Here is a 27,587-nt window from a genome sequence, read left to right as displayed (position 1 = left end):
GCCTCACAGCTCGGGGGGCCGGTGCACCCTCGGCAGCCGCCAGTTGCACCGCCACTTGTGGGCCCGATGGTCACTTTTGCGGCGGTGTCGATCCGATAACTCACGCTGGCCGCCGGTGTTATTTACACACACAAAAACCCACAAATAGCCCGAGAGGCCCAACGCCGCCTGCGTCCCCGGAATCTCCTCTTCGGCCACTGCTGCTGCTACTGCCGCCGATTCACCTGCCACCGCCTCACTGCTTGCCTCTAAGAAACCCGGGGCGCCGCCACTCCGTTCCGCCTCGCTATAAGGCAAAAAACCGCTCGGCGGGAGGAAATGTTGGCCCGGCGGGTCTTAGGACCCGGGGGGAGGCGGGGAAGAGCGAGCGACGGTTGGTGGACGCGCACGGGAGCCGCTCGTCGGTTGGCGCAGGCGCGGCAGTGCTGGCTGGCTGGTGGGTTGGCGCAGGCGCGGCAGTGCTGGCTGGCTGGTGGATTGGCGCAGGCGTGGTAGTGCTGGCTGGCTGGCGCAGGCGCGGCAATGCTGCTGCTGGTGGTTGGCGCAGGTGCAGGCTGGTGGGTCGGCGCAGGCGTATCAGAGCCCTTGGACGGTCGGCGCAGGCGCGTCAGTGCTGCTGGTTGGTCGGCGGTCGCTGGGAGGACGGGCACGGATCGGAGCGGATGGGATGCTGAGCCCGGGGTCGCTCGAGCTCCAGCAAGAGTGGGCGGCGGAGCAGTGGCGACTCGGGCTGGCGGCCGCCTCCGATGGCGGAGGGGACGGGCTGGCGGCTGGGGAGTCGCTGCCGCCGCCGGGAGCGTCGCCTTTTACCTTCAGCTCCAGGAGGATCCGCTTGCACAAGGACGACGAATTCTTCGAAGTAGGTTGTCTTAGGCCAAGGCCCCGTCTCTGTTCTCTTAGCTGGACCTGAAAGATCCCATGGCACTATTCAAAGAACAGCAGGGGAGTTATCCCCAGTGTCCTGGCCAATATTTATCCCTCAACCAACATCGCTAAAACAGACTGGTCATTTTCACATTGCTGTTTGTGGGAGCTTGCTGTGCGCAAATTGGCTGCCGCATTTCCTACATTACAACAGTACCTACACTCCAAAAGTACTTCATTGGCTGTAAAACGCTTTGGGACGTCCTGAGGTAGTGAAAGGTGCTATAGAATTGCAAGAAATAACAACAGAAAATGCTGGAATAACTCAGCAGGTCAGGCAGCATCGAGGAGAAAGAAACAGAGTCAATGATTTCTCTTTCGATGCTGCCTGACCTGCTGAGTGTTTCCTGTGTTTTCTGTTATTTCAGATTTCCAGCATCTGCACTATTTTGCTATAGAAATGCAAGGGTTTTATTCTTTCAACCAACATCACTAAAACAGATTATCTGGTCATTATATCACATTGCTGTTTGTGGGAGCTTGCTGTGTGCAAATTGGCTGCCACCTTTCCTACATTGCAACAGTGACTACACTTTAAAGATTGTTGCTGGATCATCTTCAGTCCTTCCCAACAGATCTATCATTTTTCCATTAGTGGCAGATAAGGGTTTTATAGAGCATTTAAGCTGCTGACAGTGAGAAATACACTGAGCTTTCTTGAGGATTGCATTTCTATCAACTTTTGCAGGTATCCTTACAAGTAGTTTGCTCTGAGATAGAGCAGATATGATGATCGGGCCAAGGAGTTGAATCTGTGCAACTGTGGAGAGATTCAGCCATTGGAATACATGCGAATGGGCAGGTTATATATCCAAAGCTATTGATGGAGATAAGAAAGAGTGAAGCTAAGCATGCTACCCTGAGGTATCTCCCTATAGCTTTTTGAATACAAAGACAAAGGGCAGTTTATAATGAGCCTATGACTTCTGATGAATTTATGCATTCAATTCAGCAGCTAATAAAATAGAAAGAAAGACTTGCATTTATATAGCTCCTTTCATGACCACTGGATGTCCCAGAAGCACTTTACAGCCAATGAAGTACTTTTTGAAGTGTAGTCATTGTTTTAATATCGAAACTGTGGCACAGTGAAGTCCCACAAACAGCAGTGAGATAATGAGCTGATAATCTGTTTTAGTGATGTTGATTGAGGGATAAATATTGGCCAGGACACTGGGGATAACTCCCCTGCTCTCAGAATAAAAAAGAAAGACTTGCATTTATATAGCGCCTTTCACGACCACCGGATATCTCAGAGCGCTTTACAGCCAATTAAGTACTTTTGGAGTGTAGTCACTGTTGTAATAGTGCCGTGGGATCTTTTACATCCACCTGAGAGGGCAGACGGGGCCTCGGTTTAACGTCTCATCCAAAAGACAGCACCTCCGACAGTGCAGCACTCCCTCAGTACTCATTGCGGTTTCAATGTCCCAGGAATTTGAATCCCTCCCCCTCGCACCATTCCCCTAGCCACGTGTTCATCTGAAATATCCTTCTATTTCTACTCTGACTAGCACGTGGCACTGGTAGCAATCCTGAGATTACTACCTTTGAGGTCCTATTTTTTTAATTTACCTCCTAACTCCCTATATTTGGAGTGTCAGCCTAGATTTTTGTGCTCAAGTCTCTGGAGTGGAACTTGAACCCACAACCTTCTGACTCAGGGGCAAGGGTGCTACCAACTGAGCCACAGCTGACACTTAGGCCAACCTGTTGAGGCTAGGATTTTGTACTTTGTTGAATTCTCTCCAAAGTAATGGATACTGCTATAGCTCCATGCTGGGTATCATTTCTGGATCATGAGATCAAGAGCATTACCAGTCAGCCAATTTGCGCAGACGTCAAATTGGTGACTAGATAGCAGGCTGCTGGGATTTTGACATTGCAACATTATATGTTTCCTTATCCTTTGAGCCAATTGACATTAGAAATAAGTTGCGTTGAAATTCACCTCACTAAAGTGTAACTAAATCATATGGACACCTATAGCTTATTGCTACTTCCAGTGTTGCTGTTGGATGTTGTTCTTGGTTGGCTCATGGTTGATAAAGGAAGTACACTATACTCTTGTGACAGAGTGTGAGCATACAGTAAAGAAAGAAGCGTTACTACCTGGTGCCAATGTAGGCTGAGCTGCTGGCAGCCAGTTTATGGGAACCACATCCTAAACTGCTCACATATAGCAATAGGTTTCAGTGGATGCTGTTAATGTAGCAAAGTTGATGGCTTAGTTGTCTTGATGACATTACCTCCACCCAATAATGGCTCCTTTCACTAGGTTTGTGGGTACAGGAAACTTTCGTTTAACCGGAGGTTAAATGTCCGGAAAGCTCTATCTACTGGCAAAATTCAGGAGCCGTTTCCTATAAGTTTTTTTACTTCTCGTTGCTTTTTTTTTCCAGTCAGGCTCTGCAAGGTCTAGCTGAAGCTGTTGCTTAGCTACAGAGACGCTTTTAAGCTGCGGCCGACTGTTTTGAAGCTGTTGCTAAGCAACAGGGTTTGTTGATTCACACGGAGCTCAAAAGCTCCGTATGTTTTAACATTAGCGCTGGTTTCTACGGCAGTTTTGATGGTTCGGCACCAGCTCGGTCCCGTCAGTGCCGGATACCAGAAAGTTTCCTGTACATTATTGTGTTTGCTCAGCAACATTGGATAAGTTAGCCAGTAGATGTACCATTGCTCACCCTCCACCACAAGGTGGTTTTACCAATGAAGGATAAAAGTTTGTGGGTAACTGATTAACTTGTAACTATAAAAATCTGCAATTAGTAAGCCAATGGTTTATGGAAAATAAGTTTCACTTTTTTATTTTTTATTTTGTTTTAGGATGGTGATATCCATAGACATTTATATCTGCGAAATGCTATAACAAGTGTGGCAGAAGTGGAAAGACCCAAGTAAGAATAGTTGTTTGCTTTTAAGGATATCCCATTTCTAACTCTATTGAATCAAAGCTATTTGAATTTTCCTTCTTTTTTTCCTGAAGCGCTAACTTGTGAATATCCATTTGTTAATCTAGGGTTTCTGAATTCTGTTGCCATATAGCAGGTTGCAGTCAACTGTTTGACACCCTAGAAAACTACGAACATCATTATAACACATTCCACCGCAATGTCTGCTCCTCCTGCAAACGCTCTTTCCCGTCCAGTCATCTGCTAGATATTCACATCCTGGAATGGCACGACTCACTTTTCCAAATTCTGGCAGCAAAACAGAACATGGTAAGTGACTATGAAACTGTAATTCTTGAGTTGTTCACAGGTCTGTGCCGAATCAGCGTGTGTTTATGTATGATTTAGAGAACAGAGCTGTCTGAACTCCATACAGACCCAAGAACATATATATGTGTATAGTGGCAGGATGATCCAGGAATCTCATTAACTTCTAGTAACATAATACAGTGATGATACACAGTTTGAAGAGTAACTATTTGGGTAGCGTTAACGCAGTCTACAATGTGGCCGTTAGTTTAAGGAAATGAAGGCAAAGACTTTGTACTCTAAATCCAAATTTACACTAATCAAGGCAAGGTTTATCAATGTTAGAGAACAGAATTGTATCAGAATCAAGCACTCCCAGGTGAGGTACAGCACAGATTAAATACAGAATAAAGAGCCTTTCTCATCTTCCCCAGCCTCAGATTGCATTTGTAGTCATCTCTGGAACAGAAGGTTGTGTGTTCAAGCTCCTAACCAGCACTGACACATCCCACTTTCCAATGCAGTATTCAAGGACATCATATTATTAACAATACTATCCTTCAAATGTGAGGTTAAAAGACTTGACTGACAGTGATGGACATTAAAGATCCCATAATGTTATTCACATCTTTATTGGCTAATATTCTAAGAAGAAACCCTGGTCCTGTCTAGTTCCTGGCTCCACTGAATAGGATATTGGGGAGATTTATATTTGTGACATCTCACAAGGCCTCTGGCTATTCAGCACCCAGCTGGAGTCACAAATCATATGACAGATCTACTTAGCAGGTCTCAAATTCATGAAGAGGAGCAGGGATAGGGACCAAGAATATCCTAAGGTGGCCATAAAGGCCTAGCATACCTCAATACTTCCCATTTCTCCATCCTGCAGAGTGGTCGTCTAATATCCAGTCTTATCTAATTCCATATTGATAGCCTATTATTGAGATTACTTTGAGGACCTTGACTATCTAGCCTACTGTACAACCAGTTTTGAACTACTTGCAAAAACCGCTGGGTACAGAATTTAAGCAGGGGTCTATCAAGGTGTGTGCAGCAGCCACATCTACCTTCCATTTACTGTAGGAGGAGAATTCAATTCAGTCACACCCCTAGATCTTTCAGGCTTGGGATGTCAGCCTTTCTTCCATACTTTCTGGTGCCAACTTAATAGTGTAATCTTGCGCTATGCAAATAAATACATGTTTCTTAATTTGAAAACAGTTGTAAAAACAGCTCTAGTGTCAGTCCGGAGAGACAGCAACGCCTAGGCTTTACTTACTGGAGCCCTTTGCTTCATCCGCCATGATAAAAGCACTGTCCAATCTCCAGCAGCTCAAATTTTTGCCCAAGTGGTCCTTGTTTCTTCTGACCCATGCGATTGTCCTTCTCTCCTTTTGTCCTGTACCTTGCAGAGAATTTTTCCTAATGTGGCTGTTACCTGATGAATTCCCCTCCTTTATTTTGCATTAACTTATCATTCTCTTTTTGGTGATTTTCAAATGTGATTTTCAAATCTTTTTTTCTTGGTTTGATGGTTTGCTGTAAGTGAAGAAGAACTTTCATAGAAACATAGAAGATAGGAGCAGGAGTAGGCCATTCGACCCCTCGAGCCTGCTCCGCCATTCAATGAGATCATGGCTGATCATCCAAATTCAGTACCCTGTCCCTGCCTTCTCCCCATATCCCTTGATCCCTTTAGCCTTAAGAAATATATCCAACCCCTTCTTGAATATATTTAATGAATTGGCCTCAACTGTCTTCTGTGGTAGAGAATTCCACAGGTTCACCACTCTCTGGGTGAAGAAATTCCTCCTCATCTCTGTCCTAAATGGCTTACCCCTTATCCTTAGACTGTGACCCCTGGTTCCGGACTCCCCCGACCATCGGGAACACCCTTCCTTTCATTTATATAGCGCAGCTCACGACCTCCGGATGTCCCGAAGTGCTTCACAGCCAATGAAATACTTTTGAAGCATAAGACACTTTTGTAATTTAGGAAATCGCAGCAGCCAATGTACACACAGCAAGATCCCACAGCCAGCAATGGCACAAATGACCAGATAATCTGTTTCGGTGGTACTGGTTGCAGGATCAATGTTGGCCAGGACACCTGTGGAGTTCCCCAGCTCCTCTTCAAATAGTGCAATGGAATCTTTTCTGACCACCTGAGAGGGTAGACAAGGCCTCGATCTAACATCTCATCCAACAGACAGCCCCTCTGACAGTGCAGCAATCCCTTAGTACTGCACTGAAGTGCCATCCTAGATTGTGTGCTCAGGTCTCTGGTGAACCCATGACGTCTGATTCTGCAGAAAGTCTGCTACCATTGAGCCAGGGCTATCAGCTCAGTATGCTTTATTCACTATTTTAATTGTGAGTAGACATGTAATAAACAGTGAAGCAAAACCACTTGTTAATTAGTGAGGATGTGATGCAGGTGAAGGAAGGATTCTGCACAAGTGTCAATTGAGGAAGACACTGATCCTGTCCCAGATTCCAGCAGGAAGGGGGTCATAGCATAGTTGGGAAGGGTGCCCCACGCCTGTGAAGGTGTATTAATGGCGCCATACTGCTCCAATGGTGGAAGGGAGGCCCAGGATAAGCCAGAAAGATGAAGCTGGCCATTATCTTCTGCCCCTAACGGCGCAAATGCCCATGCCCATGTCCAGAAAGGTCATTCACATCTCTTAGATTGATTACCTTTCCTGGAGGACTTTTTGGGGCTCGGTTTAATGTCTTTCCGATGAGATGTTAAACTGCCCTCTCAGGCAGACATAAAAGATCCCATGGCACTATTTCGAGAAGAGCAGGGGAGTTATCCCCGGTGTCCCGGCCAATATTTATCCCTCAATTAACAGCACGAAAACAGATTCGCTGGTCATTATCACATTGCTGTTTGTGGGAGCTTGCTGTGCGCAAATTGGCAGCCGCGTTTCCCACATTACAACAGTGACTACACTTCAAAAGATATTTCATTGGCTGTAAAGCGCTTTGGGACATCCGGTGGTTGTGAAAGGCGCTGTAGAAATGCAAGTCTTTCTTTCCTGATAAGGGCATACAGACTTCCTGTGATAGTCTGGGAACTCCCCCAGACATGCCCCCTTGAAGTGGGTGGATGCAAGACTCACGTACTCTTCCCCAAGCTGGGATTTGTAGGCCACTTTGCACAGGGCCAGTACCAGGTTTGTCTCCAAATTGCTGTCACCCCACCCCATCACGGTGGGTCCCTAGAATTTCACGATCTATATGTTTGTGACTCAAACGCTTTCTTTTATTTTCTAGTATCTGTGTTTGGTAGAGAGTTGTACAGAAAAGTTCAAGACTTCCAGTGACCGGAAAAAACATCTGATCAAAGTTCACGGTTATCCGCCTGACTTTAGATTTGATAAACCAAAGAAACCTAAACGGTAAGGAAATTGTTCCCTGCAGCATTTTATGTCAAACTCACTGGGGTGAGTTAATAAATTGAGTAAAATGTGCTTCACATCTCAAAACAATTGAGCTATGCTTTTCAAATGTCATCCTCTTTAATTCTACTTCATGGTCTTATTCTCTTAGAATATATACTGGCTACAGGACAATCAGTTGAAACTTATTTCTTGATAAAATGGTAGTAAAGACATTTCAGTTAATCCTTCATTGTGACTGACTCCTCACACTGAAGTGATTGAGTTCTCGGGCATTTGCCATCCCGCACTGTCAAACACTACGGACAGAAAATTAACTGTATAAACATAAGTGAGAGTACCAAAATCATAGAATGATACCGCACAGAATGAGGGCATTCGACCCATCGTGCCATAAGAACATAAGAAGTAGGAGCAGGAGTAGGCCATACGGCCCTTCGGGCCTGCTCCGCCATTCAATAGGATCGTGGCTGATCTGAATCTAGACTCATGTCCACTTCCCTGCCCTCTCCCCGTAACCCCTAATTCCCTTATCTGCTAGGAAACTGTCTATCTCCATTTTAAATTTATTTAATGTCGCAGCTTCCACAGCTCTCTGGGGTAGCAAATTCCATAGATTTACTACCCTCTGAGTGAAGAAGTTTCTCCTCATCTCAGTTTTGAAAGGGCAGCCCCTTATTCTAAGATTATGCCCCCTAGTTCTAGTCTCACCCATTAGTGGAAACATCCTCACCGCATCCACCCGATCAAGCCCCCTCACAATCTTATATGTTTCGATAAGATCGCCTCTCATTCTTCTGAACTCCAATGAGTAGAGACCCAACCTACTCAACCTTTCCTCATACGTCAACCCCCTCATCTCTGGAATCAACCGAGTGGACCTTCTCTTTGGTAGCTGTGCTAGCTCTTTGGTAGAGCCGGGTCTCCTGATCTATTTTATTGTGACTTTGTGCAGGAGCAACCTCACTGCCCCATTCAGTCTCCCAATCTTAGTGTCTCCTTCAGAAACATAAATTTCCCAAAGTAAGAAAACATCTGCTGTCTGCATCCCTTCAACCATGGCTGCTATGTTTGGAGATGGTGCAGCCACAACTACTGTTTGTAATGCTGGTGCGGCCGTAGCTACTGTCTGTACTCGCAGTTCTGAACTGCTCCAGAACATTAGACCCCCAGCAATCCCCTATCCCAGGCTGACAAAACTCGGACCACTCTGCTGTCCTCGCAGACATCTTCCAGGACTCCCAGATCCCTTCAGTGCTGCCACATTCTGACTCGGCCCTCACCCCCTGCATACTCCCAAACCACAGAACTCTCCACCAATTGCTCCCGTACAGTTGCTAAGTACAGGTAGATCCAACAACCCAGCTTCCTCCATCCTCACCCTTGAAGGATCCCCAGTGTTCCCAAGAGAAGACCCTGTTCCACAAAATCCTCTTACAGCCCCACGCAATCGGATGGGGAGGATTAGTGGATCGATAATTGGGCACACTGCCTTATAGGCATGCAAACCTCCCCACCCGATTCTGCTCTGTGTATGCTACCAGGTGATCCAATGCACCCAGGAACAGGAAAATATACCCCATAGTCTTTTAGTGACTAGGTGAACAGTGCGTCCCTGCAGCAGTCATAGAACAAACAGCCCACGCCAAACAGTTCCACCATGTGGCAGTAAATGCCATACTTCCAGCCTGGCTGTATTTTTGTGTTCATTTAAAAAATAAGTGGTGAAAGCAGATTTAAAGTCATAAACCATTTTGAAAGTATTAATTTTAAATGTAATTTCCGTTGTCGCTACTCTTTAAGGTGACAGTACAGTAAAACAAATGTATTTTTTTTCTTCCTTCCTGCCCCACAGCAATCAAAAGAATCAAGATAGGAGTTCACACGACATGGATGTGGAAACACCCATTTGTCAAAAAGGAACAAATGACATTTTATGCAGAATATCCACAGAATCAATGGACCATGTGCCAGTAGAAACAATGGAGGCTGAGAGTCCATCTGTGCCAGGACAAGAGAGATCCAGTACTACTACAGTGCAACAACGGCCTTGCTTCTCCTACAGGTTACTGTCGTGCTACCATTATTACTTTTACCTTCTAAGTACAAAAGAATAGAATTTTATGGCACAGAAGGAGGCCATTCGGCCCATCGTGTCTATGCCAGCCTAAATAGAGCTACCCAGCCTAATCCCACTTTCCAGCGCTTGGTTAAGAAGGCAAATGGTATGTTGGCCTTTGTAGCGAGAGGGTTTGAGTACAGGAACAAGGATGTCTTGCTGCAGTTGTACAGGGCCTTGGTGAGACCACATCTTGAGTATTGTGTGCAGTTTTGGTTGCCTTATCTGAGGAAGGATGTTCTTGCCATGGAGGGAGTGCAGCAAAGATCCACCAGGCTGATACCTGGGATGGCAGGAATGACGTATGAGGAGAGATTGGGTCGATTGGGCTTATACTCGCTGGAGTTTAGAAGAATGAGAGGGGATCTCATTGAAACTTATAAAATTCTGACAGGACTGGACAGACTAGATGCAGGAAGGATATTCCCGATGGTCGGGGAGTCCAGAACCAGGGGTCACAGTCTAAGGATAAGGGGTAGGCCATTTAGGACAGAAATGAGGAGGAATTTCTTCACCCAGAGAGTGGTGAACCTGTGGAATTCTCTACCACAGAAGGCAGTAGAGGCCAATTCAATATATTCAAGAAGGAGTTAGATATATTTCTTAAGGCTAAAGGGATCAAGGGGTATGGGGAGAAAGCAGGGACAGGGTACTGAATTTGGATGATCAGCCATGATCGCATTGAATGGTGGAGCAGGCTCGAGGGGCCGAATGGCCTACTCCTGCTCCTATCTTCTATGTTTCTATGGTCTGTAGCCCTGTAGGTAATGGCACTTCAAGTGCACACTTTTTAAATGCGATGAGGGTTTCTGCCTCTATCACCCTTTCAGGCAGTGAGTTCCAGACCCCCACCACCCTCTGGGTGAAAAAGTTCTCCTCAACTCCTCTCTAATCCTTCTACCAATTACTTTAAATCTATGCCCCCTGGTTACTGACCTCGCTATCTAGGCCCCTCATAATTTTATACACAATAGGAGTGGTATTGTGAGCAATATGTACACAGCATCATTTTAACTCTATTTAAAATATATATAGTACAACACTGTCAAATGATGCTGTTATTTCAATGTTAGTTTACATAGATACATAGAAGATAGGAGCAGGAGTAAGCCATTCGGCCCTTCGAGCCTGCTCCGCCATTCAATGAGATCATGGCTGATCATCCAAATTCAGTACCCAGTCCCTGCCTTCTCCCCATATCCCTTGATCCCTTTAGCCTTAAGAAATATATCCAACTCTTTCTTGAATATACTTAATGAACTGGCCTCCACTGCCCTCTGTGGCAGAGAATTCCACAGGTTCACCACTCTCTGGGTGAAGAAATTCCTCCTCATTTCAGTCCTAAATGGCTTACCCCTTATCCTTAAACTATGACCCCTGGTTCTGGACTCCCCGGCCATCAGAAACATCCTTCCTGCATCTAGTCTGTCCAGGCCTGACAGAATTTTATAGGTTTCAATGAGATCCCCTCTCAATCTTCTAAACTCCAGTGAGTATAAGCCCAATCGACACAATCTCTCCTCATACGTCATTCCTGCCATCCCAGGTATCAGCCTGGTGAATCTTCGCTGCACTCCTTCCATGGCAAGAACGTCCTTCCTCAGGTAAGGCGACCAAAACTGCACACAATACTTAAGGTGTGGTCTCACCAAGGCCCTGTACAACTGCAGCAAGACATCCTTGTTCTTGTACTCGAACCCTCTTGCTACGAAGGCCAACATACCATTTGCCTTCTTAACCGCCTGCTGCACCTGCATGCTTACCTTCAGCGACTGGTGTACAAGAACACCCAGGTTTCTTTGCACTTCCCCTTCTCCCAATCTATTACCATTCAAATAATAATCTGCCTTCCTGTTTTTGCCGCCAAAGTGGATAACCTCACATTTATCCACATTATAGTGCATTTGCCATGTTTCTGCCCAATCACCCAACCTGTCCAAATCGTGCTGGAGTTTCACGACATCCTCCTCACAGCATACCCTCCCCCCCAGCTTTGTGTCGTCTGCAAACTTGGAGATACTACATCCAATTCCCTCGTCCAGATCATTAATATATATTGTGAACAGCTGGGGTCCTAGGACCGATCCTTGCGGTACCCCACTAGTCACTGCCTGCCACTCGGAAAACGACCCGTTTATTCCAACTCTTTGCTCTCAATCAATAATAAAAAAAATATTGGCGTCTGTGCACACTTCAAGTCAACTTTTTCCATTATAAACTCCTATATCCACATTTATAATGAAAATTGCTCATGTCAACTTGTCACACTGTAAATACAACCTCCTGCCAGTGGAGGAAGTTCATCACCACCACTGGAAGATGGGTGTAATTACAACATGACAAGATTACACAGCAAGTTTCCATTATAAATGTGGATATAGGAATTTAAAATGGAAATATAAAAATCAGGACAGAATGTATGACTTTAAAACTGGGACTAAATTACTTCAGCGTACCCTAATTCAGGAATTCCCACCCTCGAACCCTGCTTCACCTGAAGACTACACCTGATCTTGACTCACTGTGTGCAACTCAATGGGTGCTCCAGTAGTAAATATTGGCCCAGAAATTCGGGTCTCCACGGGTGAGTACGCATGGGGTACTCACCCGTAAGCCCAATGGAAGTGCCGGTTTCCTGCATGCACTGCGCATGCGCGGGAAACCGGCACTTCCGTTCCTCTGAAAGCAGGGGTTCAGAGGTCGAACGCGTGCGCGGGAGAGGCTGCGCGTGCGCATCGAACTTCGTTTTTCTTTTACAGGTTTTCCCGGGAGGGTAAGTCTGCAGAAGTTAGACATATAAAAAGCAGGCCTGCTTTTTACAAGGTAAGTGGTGAATTAATTAAAATTAAAACATTTTTTCCACAGGTTTATTATTTTTAAATACTTTAAAGCAAGGTAAGTTTATTTTTAGCCCCGTTAGAAAATAATGCATCAAGGAGTTATAACAAGCTCAAACAGAGGGCAAAGCTTTTAAATTATTGTTTAAAATAGTTATTTCATGTAATTTATAGTTTATTTAAAAAATGTGATGGTTTTTTAAAAAATTATTTGAAGATTTAGTGATGTTTTGGGGCTGTAGTATTTATAAGTTTTGACAGCTCTTCCTGTCAATCTTATAAATGGAGCATTCCCTGCTCCGATTGGCTCCCCATGGCCCACGTAATCCCAGGGGACACATCGAACTAACTGCGCCCCTGGGATACACAAGCACTGCGCGCCGACAGCTGGACCAGGCCCCGGATCAGAATTCCACGGGGGCCCACAGCTCAACGGCCGGCGCGCAAGGTAAGTGCAGGTCGGGGGCTTACACCCACAGGAAGCCCCCGACCCGAATTTCTGGGCCAATAATTATATAGAATAGGTCCGAATGTATTTCAAAGCAGTTACTTGTCTCAGGGTCAAGTTGAAGCTTTGCCCTCTGTTTGAGCTTGTTATAACTCCTTGATGCATTACAGCCTTCGAGCAGCATTACGCTGTAAAGAAAATGTGGAAATGCTGAGACTTTCTCCCCTTTACATTTAATGAAATTTCCTATTAATGGGAACCTATTTTAAATTTTTTGGTACTTTTAGCCATACTGCGGTGTAATTTCTCCACCGACTCCCCCCCGCAATATTTCTTCCCATCTCTCTCTCAAAGCCACTAAAGTACAGTTCCACAGGTGCTATCTGCCCGGCAGTACCTTGTCCAAGTGGCAGTTTTTCACATATGCCTAAGCACTGAGCATTGGGAGATGTTTGACTGTGGGAGGCATCACAACTGAACCAATTCGATCCTTGCCTGACATCTAAACGTGCACTTTCCAGCAAGCGTGATTGGGTCACAATTGAGAGTGGGAGCCTGGGCTGACATTTAAACATGCACTTTCCAGCAAGCGTGATTGGGTCACAATTGAGAGTGGGAGCCTGGGCTGACATTTAAACATGCACTTTCCAGCAAGAGTGACTGGGTCACAATTGAGAGTGGGAGCCTGGGCTGACATTTAAACGTGCACTTTCCAGCAAGAGTGACTGGGTCACAATTGAGAGTGGGAGCCTGGGCTGACATTTAAACGTGCACTTTCCAGCAAGCGTGACTGGGTCACAATTGAGAGTGGGAGCCTGGGCTGACATTTTATTTTTCCCACCTTCATAGACTGGAGTACTGAGGCCAGTTAAAGAAAAGAAACTTACATTTCTATAGCGCCTTTCACGACCACCGGACATCTCAAAGTGCTTTGCAGCCAATGAAGTATCTTTGGAGCGTAGTCACTGTTATAATGTGGGAAACGCGGCAACCAATTTGCGCACAGCAAGCTCCCACAAACAGCAGTGTGATAATGTTTTTGTTATGTTGATTGAGGGATAAATATTGGCCAGGACACCAGGGATAACTCCCCTGCTCTTCTTCGAAATAGTGCCTGGGGATCTTTTAGGTCCACCTGAGAGAGCAGACGGGGCCTCGGTTTAACGTCTCATCCAAACGACGGCCCCTCAGACAGTGCAGCACTCCCTCGGAGTGTCAGCCTAGATTTTTGTGCTCAAGTCCCTGGAGTGGGACTATGAACCCACAACCTTCTGACTCAGGCGAGTGTGCTACCCACTGAGCCACAGCTGACACAGTTAACACCATCACCACTGCCTTGGGTGGGATCAACTAAGTCAGCAAAGACTGAGGATGAAACCTGATCTGTAAGGCTCAATATTCTATTTTTTTTTGTCTTTCTAGGGTGCCAGCAACAATTTGTTTTGGCCATGGATCAGTCCGTGGCTTTAAGAACCCAAGGAAAAAGAAGTGATCTGTGTTGTGAATTGACTAGTCACCTGATACTACAACATTGTCCTGTGAAAGACATTTATATCAAAAAGTGCACTTGGAAGAACATTTCATCACATTTCCCCTGATCAGATGGAACAATCTCAGCCCCCAAGAGGCAATCGGATACAATTATCAGTCAGTGTGGTTGCGACTGTATTTTTTTTTTAAAAAGGGAATGACCTATACTGTTCAGAAAACAGATACGTATTGATTATTTACTAGCAAAATAAATCCTTTGCTTTGCATCTCTGTGCAACCCTATTGGAGACCCTTCATTTCCAAGCAAATTTCCACTGAATTCTGGATAGGATGACACCACTAGGCATTTGTACTCATCATATTGCTTGTAGAAAATACCACGTAATTTCAGCTCAGTCAGTATTAAAAAGGTCTGATTTACCCAGGCCAACGTTTTTTGGAATGATTCCCAGGACAGCTAAAGAGCGCAGGCCAACCACAGTTATGCAATTTACTAGAATACAATACACAATGGAAAAATTGACACTCCCCTATTAAGCTGGTGATAAAATACATAATTATGATGAGCCTGATTTTGGAACAGTACAGTAACATAGTTCAAAATACTTGGCAGAGTATTTTGTGAGTAAACCGTTGAAATGTAGCACTTTATTTTCAATAAGATAGCGTCCCCTATAATGCCTCGTTCTACTCTCCAGGACTTGTTTTTCTTCCTTTTGTATATTAACATTTCCTTCTCGTCCCTACTTCTTTAGATGTTATTTGATGTCCAGCACAAACACTGAGCTGGGTTTTTGCTCTGTTTACAAAAAGTTCTGTATCATGGACTTTGTTATAATTGTGATTGAGTTAATGTTGAACTGTTGACAACTCATTTAACGTCGGCTATAAGAATTTCAAGATGTCAAAATAATTTTGAAATTGGAAATTAAATTATTGCTTAGCATTTAAGCATCTCTTTTAACATTGGTATCTGAATGGTGCTTTGTACAGTTCATTTCTTTATTACAATTGAATAAATCTGGACAGTCAACATTTGTTATTACTTGGGACGTGGGAATCCCACCAGGATTGCACAGACACGATGGTCCGAATGGCCTCCTTCTGTGTCATAAATTTCGGATTAAAAAAGCCTTTCTCCATTCCCAGGGCTAAAAGAGGTAACAAAGTTTAAGTTTCCCTTTTCCAAAAATGTGAAGAGAATCTCTCTAAATGTGGGGTGGGGCGGGGGGGGGGGGGGTTCATAGAGTACAAACGTTTCAATATTGACCAAGATTTTCATCTCAGTTGCATACAGATGATCACCAAGATATCTGCTCCTTTATGGTTTATTCTCTGTTTTCTGATGGCTCAATTTTTGTTTCTAGTTCCTGTTGCTTCCCATTAGTTCTCAAAACTAAACAGCCCTTCAAACGTATCTTGCAGAAATGAAATAAGAAAGTAACATACTGTTTAATGTGACAGTCTGGGGAAAAAAAATGGAAATGTATTGTTCTTTTCCGTGCTGCAGGCTAGGGTGGGATGGGGGGAGGGAGGGATGGGGGGAGGGAGGGAATACAGCCAAGGTTTCCTATTCCAGAGAGTATCCAGTGACTCCTGCTACACATGTGGAAGTTTGGAGAGGACAGCCGTGTTGTCCCCATGGTCAAGTAGCCTATCTTGGTTGAATACTTGCAGGCTTGACACACTCTTGAAGAATGGTTACTTTGGCGAGGTACATTAGGATTGTAGACAGTAAATGAGTGCCTTCAGGAGAGGAGCAGAAAATTAGGTTGCAAAATAATTTGTTCCCCCCCCCCCAACCCCTTCACAAATTTGGTCTCCCAAAACCATACAGTGCCCTTCGTCATAAAGGAATTTAAGTGACCAGCTCACAGGCTTTTAGCGCAACACTGGAAAAAGGCTGGTATGAGGTGCATAACAGAGACAATGCCCCCTCTCGGTGGGGAAATGCCTGACCTTCATGCAGCTCGGCTTAAAATTGGGAACGCAGTAACATACTGGGATTTGTGTGTAACTACCACTCCTGCTCTTAAGCAATTATATATTAAAAATGATTGAATAATGAGGCAAACAATCTGCAATAGTGGTGACATGGAAGCAACCTCAAAAAGAATTTTTTCATTGAGGAGTTGGTCACATCGTTTATAATGGGATTGGAACGCCAAGATCAGATTGCAACTTTAAAGTCACTCCATGAAATCTGATTAATTATTTACTCTGTGTACTGTTACAGTTTTATGTGAGGTTTTTGTTTTTGATTTTGTTTTTCATACTGACAGTGGACACCCATTGTACCCCGACGCACCAGACAATGACAGTGACATCAAGACTGAAAGGTTACTGAGAAATGCTCTCCAATCGATTGCCTGGGGATTTTTACATCCACTGTACATATATATACAATATAATCGATGTTCCCAAACATACTGGCACTTGCTGCAAGCTACCTGAAAGCAGGTAAGGTCTGAACTCCCGTCCCAGTTAAAGGAAAGCACATCCATTGGAGAAAAAGGAAAGAATATCGTGAGCCATTCCCTCTATTCAGCTATAGCCAATAGAAATGAAAGGGTTTAGCTGTTCACTCTGCTGCATCTACTTCATGTAATGCACAGACACCAGTGTTGTGGTAAATGCAGTATCATATGATTTAGCTTTATGCAATATTGAGTGCTGTCTTTAAACCTAAACATGGCTTTTGCGCTGGTGTAAGAATTAAACTGAAACTAATGGATGATCACAAGGCAATTGGAATTTGGCTTATGTTCAAACAAATATTAAACTGTTTATCATTATCATCCGAACTCTGACATCATGCTGCAGCGCTTTGATTGAATTTACATCCTATTGGCATTGGGGTGCCAGTTAGTTCGGAGTCTTGTTTCTGCACATGAGCCAGGAACAACCAACAGCACAGATGCCCAACTGTTCATTTCCTGATGGAAAAAGAGAGTTGCCTTTTATGACACCATCACTGTAAAAAAAAAAGCTGCAGTTGATTACTGGAAAATTGTCCAGCTTGTGTATAACAATCATAGTACAACTAAAATGATCTAATTGAATTTTACACTTAAACACAACAGTGTAAGTGTTGACATGTAATTAGTAAAAATAAATATGAGCCAGATTGGTTAATATTATTTCTGGTCTTCAATTACAATGTGTTGCTGCAACTTTACAAATGCATTAATAAAACTGACTCTATCTGGCACCCTGACTATTCTAAAAAGTATAGGTTTGGCTCTTAAGTTTGACAGTTGAGTCCTAATGCTCGGAGACTCACATCTTCCAGGTTTTGAGAATCCCCTCTTTTTATTTCCTCCAATTTTCTCCCATCTTCTCGAGACATTGATTCATAGTGAGGTATGGTTCCGCGGGCGTAGGCAGGCCTGCTGTACCTTGTCCAAGTGACCGTTCTTCTTGTGTCAGCCTGGACAGTCAGTGCCGGGAGGCTATTTGGCTATGATCCTGTCCTCGTGCAACATACACACTGGACTTCAGGCAAGTCATCAGATACAAAACCGGAGTGAGATCAATGGGTGTAATTTTTTTCTCCCTCTTCCCAAACATGGGGCTAAGGCCAATTGTACTGTCCCAACTACTGCCGTAGCTGCTATTGATTAACTCTGCACAGACTAGACAATATAACTGTGTTACAAGGTGATGTCTTACCCACTAGGCCATTGTAGGACCTGTATCTTCCTCTGTCTTTGCTAAAATGATATCTTTGCTAAGATAATAGTGAGCAAAGAGAGGTGAGGTTTAGTTGTGCCATTCCAATGGCTTCACTTGAACTGCACCACTTGCAGGACGGGCTGAGGGTCCATGCTGGCAGTCTCGATCCATTGCCCATACCACCGAGATGAAGGAAGATGTGTGGTTTGAGATGTCATGCAAGAGGAGGAAGGTGGCATAGAATAAGGAAGGGGCGGGGCTGGAAATCAAGCTACCAAGTTGCAGTTGGCGTATGAATTCCAAAGAACAAAGTAATTAGGTCTCAATATTGTAACTATAGTATAATCTAATTTCATTTTTTCTATTTGAAATGAATTAACTGTCAAAAATTAAAATCTTAATTACTATTACCCTGGAAGTTGTGTGTAATAATTGTGTGTATTTCATTTAGCAAGAAAAAGAGCATCGCATTTTTATTTTAAATTGTGCAAACCCTGAGTTAGCCCCCAAACCTGTACCTTTTCTACTGCCATCTATTCAATTGTGATATGAACAAAAACTCTATGTGGCTGGCTATTGTTGGGTGGTCTGTTGCTCTGAGCAATTCTGTTCTTCACTCTTAATACTCTTTTAGTGCTCCTATTGAAAATAATAGGAGGCACTGCCTCAAATGTACTGTAAAGCGTAGTTAATGACCAATTAGAGAGCATTCAGTGGGATGTAAATTCATATATATTATACATTGTAGATAACAACTTCTTCACCTGTGCGTAGATCTATATGGGTGAAATTTGGTAGACTAGACTGTTACCGCCGAATTGGAGCCTGAACGGACCCAGTGATATACAGGGTCGACGTATACCCAACTTCGACTTATAGAGCAATAAACTCAGACTACTGCGGACCTTGCTGGAATGTGCGAGTACACTTTTATTTACAGAGCGCTCTGGGAGAAGTGCTATACACCCCCTTGGTGCAATCGCCAGCTTCTCAGCTTTACAATAGCAGCCGCGCTCCTTTTATACAATTTAAAAACAGGAAAGATACCATATTACATTAATTCCTTGGCCAATCTGGTACTTTAGCATCCTTTAACTTTGGCCAATCTGATACCTTAGCAACCCTTAATCACATTCTGTCAAAAACAAGTTGATTATATTATTATACCGTTAGCAAACAACTTAATTATATTACTGTTCTGTACAAGTGACATCACACGTTTGGTGTAAGCAGATCAAGTCAGCTGTCTGTTATGCCAGTGTCTGCAAAATGTCAATGAATGTCAAGTATTTCAGCAGGCACTACGGTGCCATTTTAAAATCTCCTCCAACATAGACACAACTTTATAATTTCAAGAGCAGTCAAATCTAAAACTACAGAAAGCTCTCTGAATGACTTACGAGCCTAAGAGTAACTCACTACAGGCTGAAGTGATAACAAACTGTGGCAACAAAACAGTAGTGGCTTCTGAATGTCACGAGCTTGGAGATTAAACTAGATCTACGGGCCTCCCTTGGTATTGCGTTGCAGGTTAAACTTGCAGCAGGGGGTTGGTGAAGATACACATAGCCATTTAGAGGATTTGTGAAGATATTTGCCAAGGATGTGCTCAGAAACAGTGGTGTTTTTTGATTGGTTTCCCAGGGAAAACAATGGGCCGTATTTTGCGATCGGGGGCTTCCTGCGTGCGGAGGGCTGCAATCTGGAAAAAATCTACGCCCTTACCTGAGGGCTCCCACAGACACTTCCGCTCCTGGGCCTCTCCAACTCGAAATGCGCAGGGCCCGCGTATCCCAGGGGCGCAGGCGGTTCGCAAGCGTCCCAGGGATCGCGTGGGCCATGGGGAGCCAATAGGAGAAGGGAATCTCCCTTCGTACACTTGACAGATAGACCTGTCAAATATATGAAGAGATCACCCCCAAAACACAGTAAAACATTAAATAAAATTTAAAAAACATCCCATTTTAAAAATTAGTTGAAATTACAATAAATTAAATATTTTAAACAAAAATTTGATTTTTTGAAAAAATTAGTGAAACATTTTTTTAAAACTTTTTTCAAACTTAATGCTGGTAAAAGCAGGCCTTTTGTCTGCTTTTACCAGGCGCAAGATTTCTTAGGGTTTTCTGCGGGCGGAGGTGCTCCAGAAAGCGAACTATCCGCCCGCAGAGGCCCTTCTCCAGGGCAGGTGTCCGATCAAGATCATTCTTGACAGATCGGAAATGCCGGTTTTCAGTGCAAACGCTTCGCATACCTGAAACCAGCATTTCCGATGTCCCTACGGATGGGTACACAGCTCGTACACACCCGTAGGGATCGGAATATCCAGCCCAATGTCTTCCTTACCAGCTGCTGGTAGATAAAGAGGTAAGTTTATTCCTCTCACGTACTATAGTTACATAAAGAGATTGGTGCGTGTAACATGGAAGAGGACAGTAGCTCAAGGAAGACCCTGCTGTATGGGATGGGGCAATGTGTTTAATTGCTGACTGAGAGAATGCAGGAGACCATAAGGGTACTGACACCTAAATCTGGCCCTGCTCAGTGGGTGTAAAATTCAAATCACAAGTACTATTCCCAAGAGAAGGTGTGGAGAATGACTGAGAAATTGGGAGAGTCTTGTCTCTGGAACATTAATGAACATAAAGTGAATAACTGAGCAATCATAGGATGATGCAGCACAGAAGGGGGCCATTCAGCCCCACGTGCCTGTGCCAGCTCTTTGGTAGAGCTATCCAATTAATCCCACTCCCCTGCTCTTTCCCCATAGCCCTGTAAATGTTTTCCCTTCAAGTATTAATCCAATTCCCTTTGAATGTTACTATTGAATCTGCTTCCACCAGCCTTTCAGGTAGTGCATTCCAGATCAGAACAACTCGCTGTGTAAAATAACGCTTCCTCATGTCGCCTCTGGTTCTTTTTGCCACAAGATGCCGTGTCCTATTCAACATTAATCCCTCAATCAACATCACCAAATCAGATTTCACTGGACAGTGATTTAGTTATATATATAGTTATTTAAATTGTGTTTTTCCTGACAAGGTTACAGCAAATTCAGTTGGTGGACTGTAGACTGGGAAACAGACAGGATTTATAAAGAGTAGGTCCTGGCACACTCAATGCTGAGTCTTGCTGTCAAATCATAAATGCAATCCTGTGTGCTATATAACTCCTCTCCCCACCCCACAAGCTCCAAATTGCATTTTATTCATCAGAATTAGTGGGATGAAGCTTAATCTGCATTGTGGAGTCAAAATAAAGCGGGGAGGAGTTTGACGTGAATGGTATGGACTGCAGCCAATTGGGAGAACCAAGACATCAGCAGAAAACATAGGCAACAAAGCCCAACTCGATAATTGAAGCTATGGGCAAGTTGAGCTCCAAACTCCCAATAGAGAGGTAGACCTATGCAAGAAAACATATTCCAGGGATTTACAACAATATTTGTGTCCTAAATATTACTTACCTGGGTATATTTTCAGGTAGCTGAAAAATCAAAATGGCAGCTCAGATGAAGTTCACAAAATATTTTCAAGTGATTTGATTGCCAGCTTGGGATTCATAACTTTGGAAAAAGTTTGAGCAACTCAACTGCGCATTTTCCTGCTGTTTGCACATTTCTCATTTGTTGTTACCAAATGAATCAAACTACTTTGGATGTCTCCTCTCCATTGGGGGGACCAGACGCAGATTGGGTGACCGCTTTGCGGAACACCTCCGTTCAGCCCGTAAGGGTGATCCCGAGCTTCCGGTTGCCTGTCACTTTCATTCCCCGCCCCACTCTGACCTCTCCGCCCTCGCACTCTTACACTGCTCCAACGAAGCTCAAGGTAAGCTCGAGGAATAGCACCTTGTCTTTCGATTAGGCACTTTACAGCCTTCTGGACTCAACATAGAGTTCAACAATTTCAGACTATAACCTCGGCCCCTATATTTTTTTTTCATTTTTCTCTTTTTTCTCTCACATGGCAGCTGTCGATCATTCTGCCATTTCCATTTACACCTCATCTAGAATCATCTTTTGTTTCTGAACTTGTCCCATTACCATCTCATTTTGCCTTGCACCATCATCCCGTTTGTCTTTTAATCTCTCCTGCCTTCCATCCTATCACAGACCTTCCCTTTATTCTTTCCTCCCCTCCTCCCTTTCGCTGCCTCACACTTGCTTAAATCTGTTACATCTCTAACCTTTTCCAGGTCTGACGAAGGGTCATGGACCTGAAACTTTGACTCTGTTTCTCTCTCCACAGATGCTGCCTGACCTGCTGAGTGTTTCCAGCATTTTCTGTTGTTACTTTTGATGTAGTCTTGTTTATTATTTCGGGTATTTGTGATTTAACAGGTAAGTCCTCATTTTGACCAAATCACTAATTTTTTTCTTAAACGGGCACTGTAGCTCCACAGAGTGGGATGAAAACGGCAACTCCGATTTTTTTTCACAAACATTCTGTTCATAAGAACTGGAAATCCACAGAGCTGAGGTCAGACAGCTTGAGATGGGGCACGAGGATGTGCACTAAATGCAATACTTTTAATTATATAGATACACGTATCTATACAATTAAAATGTCTTGTGTCTAATGCATAAAATGTGCAGGGTGGCACAGAATTTGTAACAGAAAAATCTTTCTTATTGGCGCAAATAAAGAACGTAATCATACTGATTGAAATATAGATTGGGGAAAAGATCCCACAGAAAAAAACAATGAATTCAAAATCTGCAATCACATTGCTGAATTATTATTTTTTATTTTAAGATGATTCTAGTCATTATTGTGATGAATGCTGAATGTAAAGGACATAAATAAATTGTATAACATTAAGATGCAGGGAATGAAATAATTTGCACCAAAATCATTACATTTATTCAAGCTAGATATCCTTGAAAGAAATTTCACCCGCATAGGCCTGCCCTTCTCTCTGTGCTGATGTTTCAACAATGCTCTGGTCTGTGTATTACAAATTTCATGAGCTCTGTGGATTTCCAGTTCTTATGAACAGAATGTTTGTGTGAAAAAGATAGTTGTCGTTTTCATCCCACTCTGTGGGGCTACAGTACCCAGGATGCGCTCTGCCAATCTATGTGGCACCACAATGAGGTGGAAATGAATCACTGGCCCAGGATTTCATATTCCTGTTGACAATTTCTGTGTGTGGGGGAGAGATAAATAAATCATGAGAGTTGACTTTTTACACACTGCTTCTGTGGAACTACAATATGCAGAGAGCGCCGTCACAATTCATGCCACACGAGAGCCAAGCATAACATTTATAAGCAGTATTAAAACAAAATTAAAAGATGTTTTTTCCACCAACATGTTGTGCAGTTTAAGCTGTTAAAGCCTAAGCCAAAGGTATTTCATATGAGGTTTCTCTTTGTGTCAACCAATGTTTGGACCCGGGCCAGAAGGTAATGTTTGAGGCCCTTTGAAGCTGGACCTCAGACGCTGCAGCCAGACTTAGATCCTGGTAAATGACCATGTGCCCACAGTGCTATTCATTGGAAACGCAATGGTGGGAAAACCTTCCCCGGTGTCGTGCTGTGCCAATGATGGCTTCAGCAAGAACTGCCGATCTTTGTGGAAGTGAGGGAAAAGTAAAAAAAAATCTTTTAGAATCGTGTATAATATGGGTCAATGAATTTGCTATTTTACAATGATAGGCGCGCAGCGATAAACATCAGAAACACAATCCAGCTCCTGGTCTACCCATAAACAATACCGCGGGAGATCAGAATACAACTAAATAAAAACTCAATTAGATAAAAACCACACTACTGCTCCTCAAAGATTGACGGCTGTGACGCGGTTTTGTTGATCTCTGTACGGAATAGTTTTGCCATAGCAGGAGGAATTACTTTACTGCTACATTGACAATGCTGGGCAGCCTGACACGCCAGAGGAAATTGAGAAAAGGTACCGTCAACGCTGCTATAAAGCATTCCAGGATTTATGGAGATTGGATGTGAAAATAGAAACAGTGTGTTCCAGGCACCTTTGCTCACGAGAGTGTTTAATGAAGCAACCCTGATAGATCCCTGGAAAAATGTACTTCCTAGTTTGGGACTGAGCCATAGACACCGAGGAAGTCCCAAATGTGCTGCGTTAGCTGTTCTCAGTCCAGCAACTAAAATTAACCATGCATTTCTTGGCAAAGAAATTGCAATTCTAAAACCAGTCATAAGATCAGCTATGGCTCCCGCTCTTGTTTGATAACCAATGACTGTTGCCAGAAAATGCACACACATTGATGGCCAGGATTGACTGATGTCCTCCAGTTTTGGACACCCACCATTCTGGCTCACATTTCTATAGCGCCTTTCACGGCCACTGGACGTCCCAAAGCGCTTTACAGCCAATGGAGTACTATTTGAGGTGTAGTCACTGTTGTAATGTAGGAAACGCACACAGCAAGCTCCCACAAATAGCAATGCAATAATGACCATGTTGAGATAAATATTGGCCAGGACACAGGCAATAACTCCCCTGCTCTTCTTCGAAATAGTGCCATGGGATATTTTACGTCCACTTGAGAGAGGAGGGGCCTCACCTTAATGTCTCATCTGAAAGACGGCACCTCTGACACTGCCACACTCCCTCGAGTGTCAGCCTAGCTTTATGTGCTCAAGTCTCTGGAGTGGGACTTGAACCCACAACCTTCTGACATCAGAGGCAAGAGTGCTGCCCACTGAGACACGGCTGACACTTTAATAGCCCTTGAGCCAATGGAACCATATCTCAGCATCAGTGAGTGTCTTCAAGAAAGGAAAGACATTTGGAAAGAATAGGAGTATTTTATATAAGGTTGCGAGATGGTAATATGGTTCACAGCATGAATTATTTTTGATTTTAAAAGCAGGATTATAAACAGTCAAAACAAACTGAAGGAGGGAGCGATGACAATCATAAAATGGACAGTTAACTTTAGGTGTACTCTGCAGTAATGCAGTGAGCGTTCTAATCCAAGCATTAACTCGGATGCAGTGCTTCCCATTGAACCCGACTGAGCTCCAGCCCAACAGTTACATATATTTACATTATATTTGCATGATATTTACATATAATCCTGAAATAAAAACAGAAGAAGCTTGAAATACTCAGCAGGTCAGGCAGCATCTGTGGAGAGAGAAAGTGTTAGCATTTCAGGTCGATGACCCTCCGATTATTCATGTCTTAATTGCTCAGCATCCTGAACGTTACTATTCCAGAGCAATATATGCTTCTTTGCATTTAAAAAAAATTAAATTAACTTGCTGCGTTGGTGATTAAACGTATTGAGGTAGAAACGTGCAGTCTGTCGTAAATCCTGAGGGAAGCATACATCCTAGCAAGTTAGATAGTTCAGTATAGTTCAACGGGGCCAGATCCCCTCAGCAGTAAACAGCGAGGTTATGGTTTGGAAAGCACACCAGTGAACGAGTGTAAACGGCAATACTAAAGCAAAATACTGCGGATGCTGGAAATCTGAAATAAAAACAGAAGAAGCTTAAAATACTCAGCAGGTCGGGCAGCATCTGTGGAGAGAGAGAAACAGAGTTAACATTTCAGGTCGATGACCTTTCGTCCAGCTTTTCCCGGTTCTGACGAAGGGTCATCGACGTTAACTCTGTTTCTCTCTCTCCACAGATGCTGCCTGACCTGCTGAGTATTTCCAGCATTTTCTGTTTTTATTTTAGTGCAAACGGCATTTCGATCGTCGGATCATTCTGCCACATATATTATTATCCATACCCACACAAAGTTTGCAAAATAAAATGCATGGCTGGGAATCTCAGCTCATTTGTCTTTTCTTAAATGTTGGGTTCACTCCCTGGAACTAAACGGCGAATACAAAGAAAGTCATTGAAAAAAAAAGACATGGGATTTATGTGATGACACGTATTGAGACAGATGAGGGGAGGGAAGGAGGGGTGGCGGTATCTGGACTGTCGATTGCCCAAACAACACAAGGGTTATTGAATGGGGATCTATGAGACGGCCGCTAGATGGGGCGATTGCATTATGTTTGGGACACTACAACTCTGTTTTACTGAAATGCCGCCCATATCCAGCTGAAATTGCTCCTAAGCTTATCGAAAGCGACCCCTTTTTTAAAAAAAATGATTAAACTCTGTGCAATAAGCCCGAGCACACGGATTGGTGGCGATGTATTTCCTATAGCGTAACTCTCGCGTAAAATCGTATTCATGTTTTAATTTCTACAAGCCCTTTTCAACTTGGACAATCAACACCAATGACCGAAATGCTGCCCCCACCGTTACTTAAACCAGTGCAGGGCTGCGGGCTGACCATCATTTGAGCAAGTTTTGCGAATCTCTCCGTTTTACACGGGACAGGCAGAGGCCGAGGAAACATTGGGAGACTCATCTCATCTAAATGCCTACAATAATCATTAAATCCCCTGCAGCCCTCCCCCCCCTCTCCCCCTCCCAGCTTCCTAGGTAATTTGTTTTAAAACCTTTTGTTAGGTAAACAGAAAGTTCCTGTACCATGTGCTGGGTGCGACGTTTAAGTGGCAAATGAATGTGTCTGTCCAGTCATCAAACAGGGGATCCCGTTAAACAACGGATAGACTCACAGCCTCCCACCAAACAGGCCACGGTAGGAAATAACCGCACAGAAATGCCATACAATCTACCGCTTTCATCAACAGCTGGCGCCGTTAAAGAAACTGCATTTAAAAACATCTTCCTTTTAAGTAATAATTGAATCAACAAAGCACATAGTTTAAAACAATTATAATTGTTAGATTAGTGATTTTGTAAACAGATGCATCGTGAATTAATTGTTTACGCTGATTATGATCGGTGATTCCAATCTAAGTAGATTGCTTAAATTTATTTGAAATGGCAGAGCATAAAATTAAAGTTGTAAAAACAAAGTTTTACCGTATTCGTCTCCTGTCTAATTCAAGGTCGGTCACCATCGATAAACTGCACCCCGCAGAACAGAAACTCAACACAAAACAAGGTTTTTAAAAATATATAGTTTCGTTATTTGCTTTCTTAAGGAAAGAAATCAATTACAAACAAGATCTCACCCCCCTCCCCCCACAAAAAAAACCTTGAACCAAACCAAACTTCCGACTGCTGCTGTCAGCTGCCCGGGAGCTGCACCCTAATAAGGCCGGAGATCCGCTGCTTTCTGTATAATTCTCATAAATCGCCCGATCAAGGCGCACTCGTTTGATGTTCAGTTGCCCCAGTGAGCTTCGCCGTGCCTGTTGCGAGCCAAGTGACGATTGGGCTGATTGCAGCGGTGAAATAGCCGCGGCCACAGCCCAAACCCCACACCGAATGAATAAATAAAACAACCCACACTCAGCACTGTTTAATTTCTCTCCCAGTGATCAGTCCAGAACTTGTGGACTGGTTTATATATATAAAATATATATATATAGTTCTAATCTGCTTCGCAAAACATTTTAAGTAACCTCAGTGAGCTTACGTTAATTAGCAAAAAAATAAAGTAAGTTAGAAAAACA

At 43.6% G+C, this 27,587-nt stretch overlaps 2 protein-coding genes across 6 annotated transcripts in view; one reads left to right on the top strand and one right to left on the bottom strand.

Annotated features, from left to right (window-relative positions):
• Window positions 1-455, bottom strand: part of tubgcp2 (tubulin gamma complex component 2) — a 52,963-nt gene extending 52,508 nt beyond the window's left edge. For 2 of the 5 annotated variants that reach the window (XR_015074195.1, XM_085970422.1), the window contains exon 1: window positions 105-447. The gene's annotated coding sequence lies outside the window, so the exon portion shown is untranslated. Of the gene's footprint in view, window positions 1-104 lie in introns of all 5 variants that reach the window. The other 3 variants (XR_015074196.1, XM_085970424.1, XM_085970423.1) reach the window with 3 other exon arrangements.
• Window positions 456-554: 99 nt separating this feature from the next.
• Window positions 555-15,393, top strand: znf511 (zinc finger protein 511). The gene is made up of 6 exons (XM_085970426.1): window positions 555-859; window positions 3,751-3,821; window positions 3,944-4,145; window positions 7,410-7,534; window positions 9,390-9,599; window positions 14,361-15,393. The coding sequence occupies exons 1-6, from the start codon at window positions 668-670 to the stop codon at window positions 14,428-14,430; spliced, it is 870 nt and encodes a 289-aa protein (XP_085826552.1). The 5' UTR covers window positions 555-667; the 3' UTR covers window positions 14,431-15,393.
• The last annotated feature ends 12,194 nt before the right edge of the window (window positions 15,394-27,587 follow it).

The sequence above is a fragment of the Somniosus microcephalus genome, chromosome 29, assembly GCF_052327205.1.
Source record: "Somniosus microcephalus isolate GS21.2 chromosome 29, FLI_Smic_1.0, whole genome shotgun sequence".
NCBI lineage: Eukaryota > Metazoa > Chordata > Chondrichthyes > Squaliformes > Somniosidae > Somniosus > Somniosus microcephalus.
The sequence above is the reverse complement of the archived record's forward strand: the minus strand, read 5'-3'. Positions and strand labels throughout refer to the sequence as shown.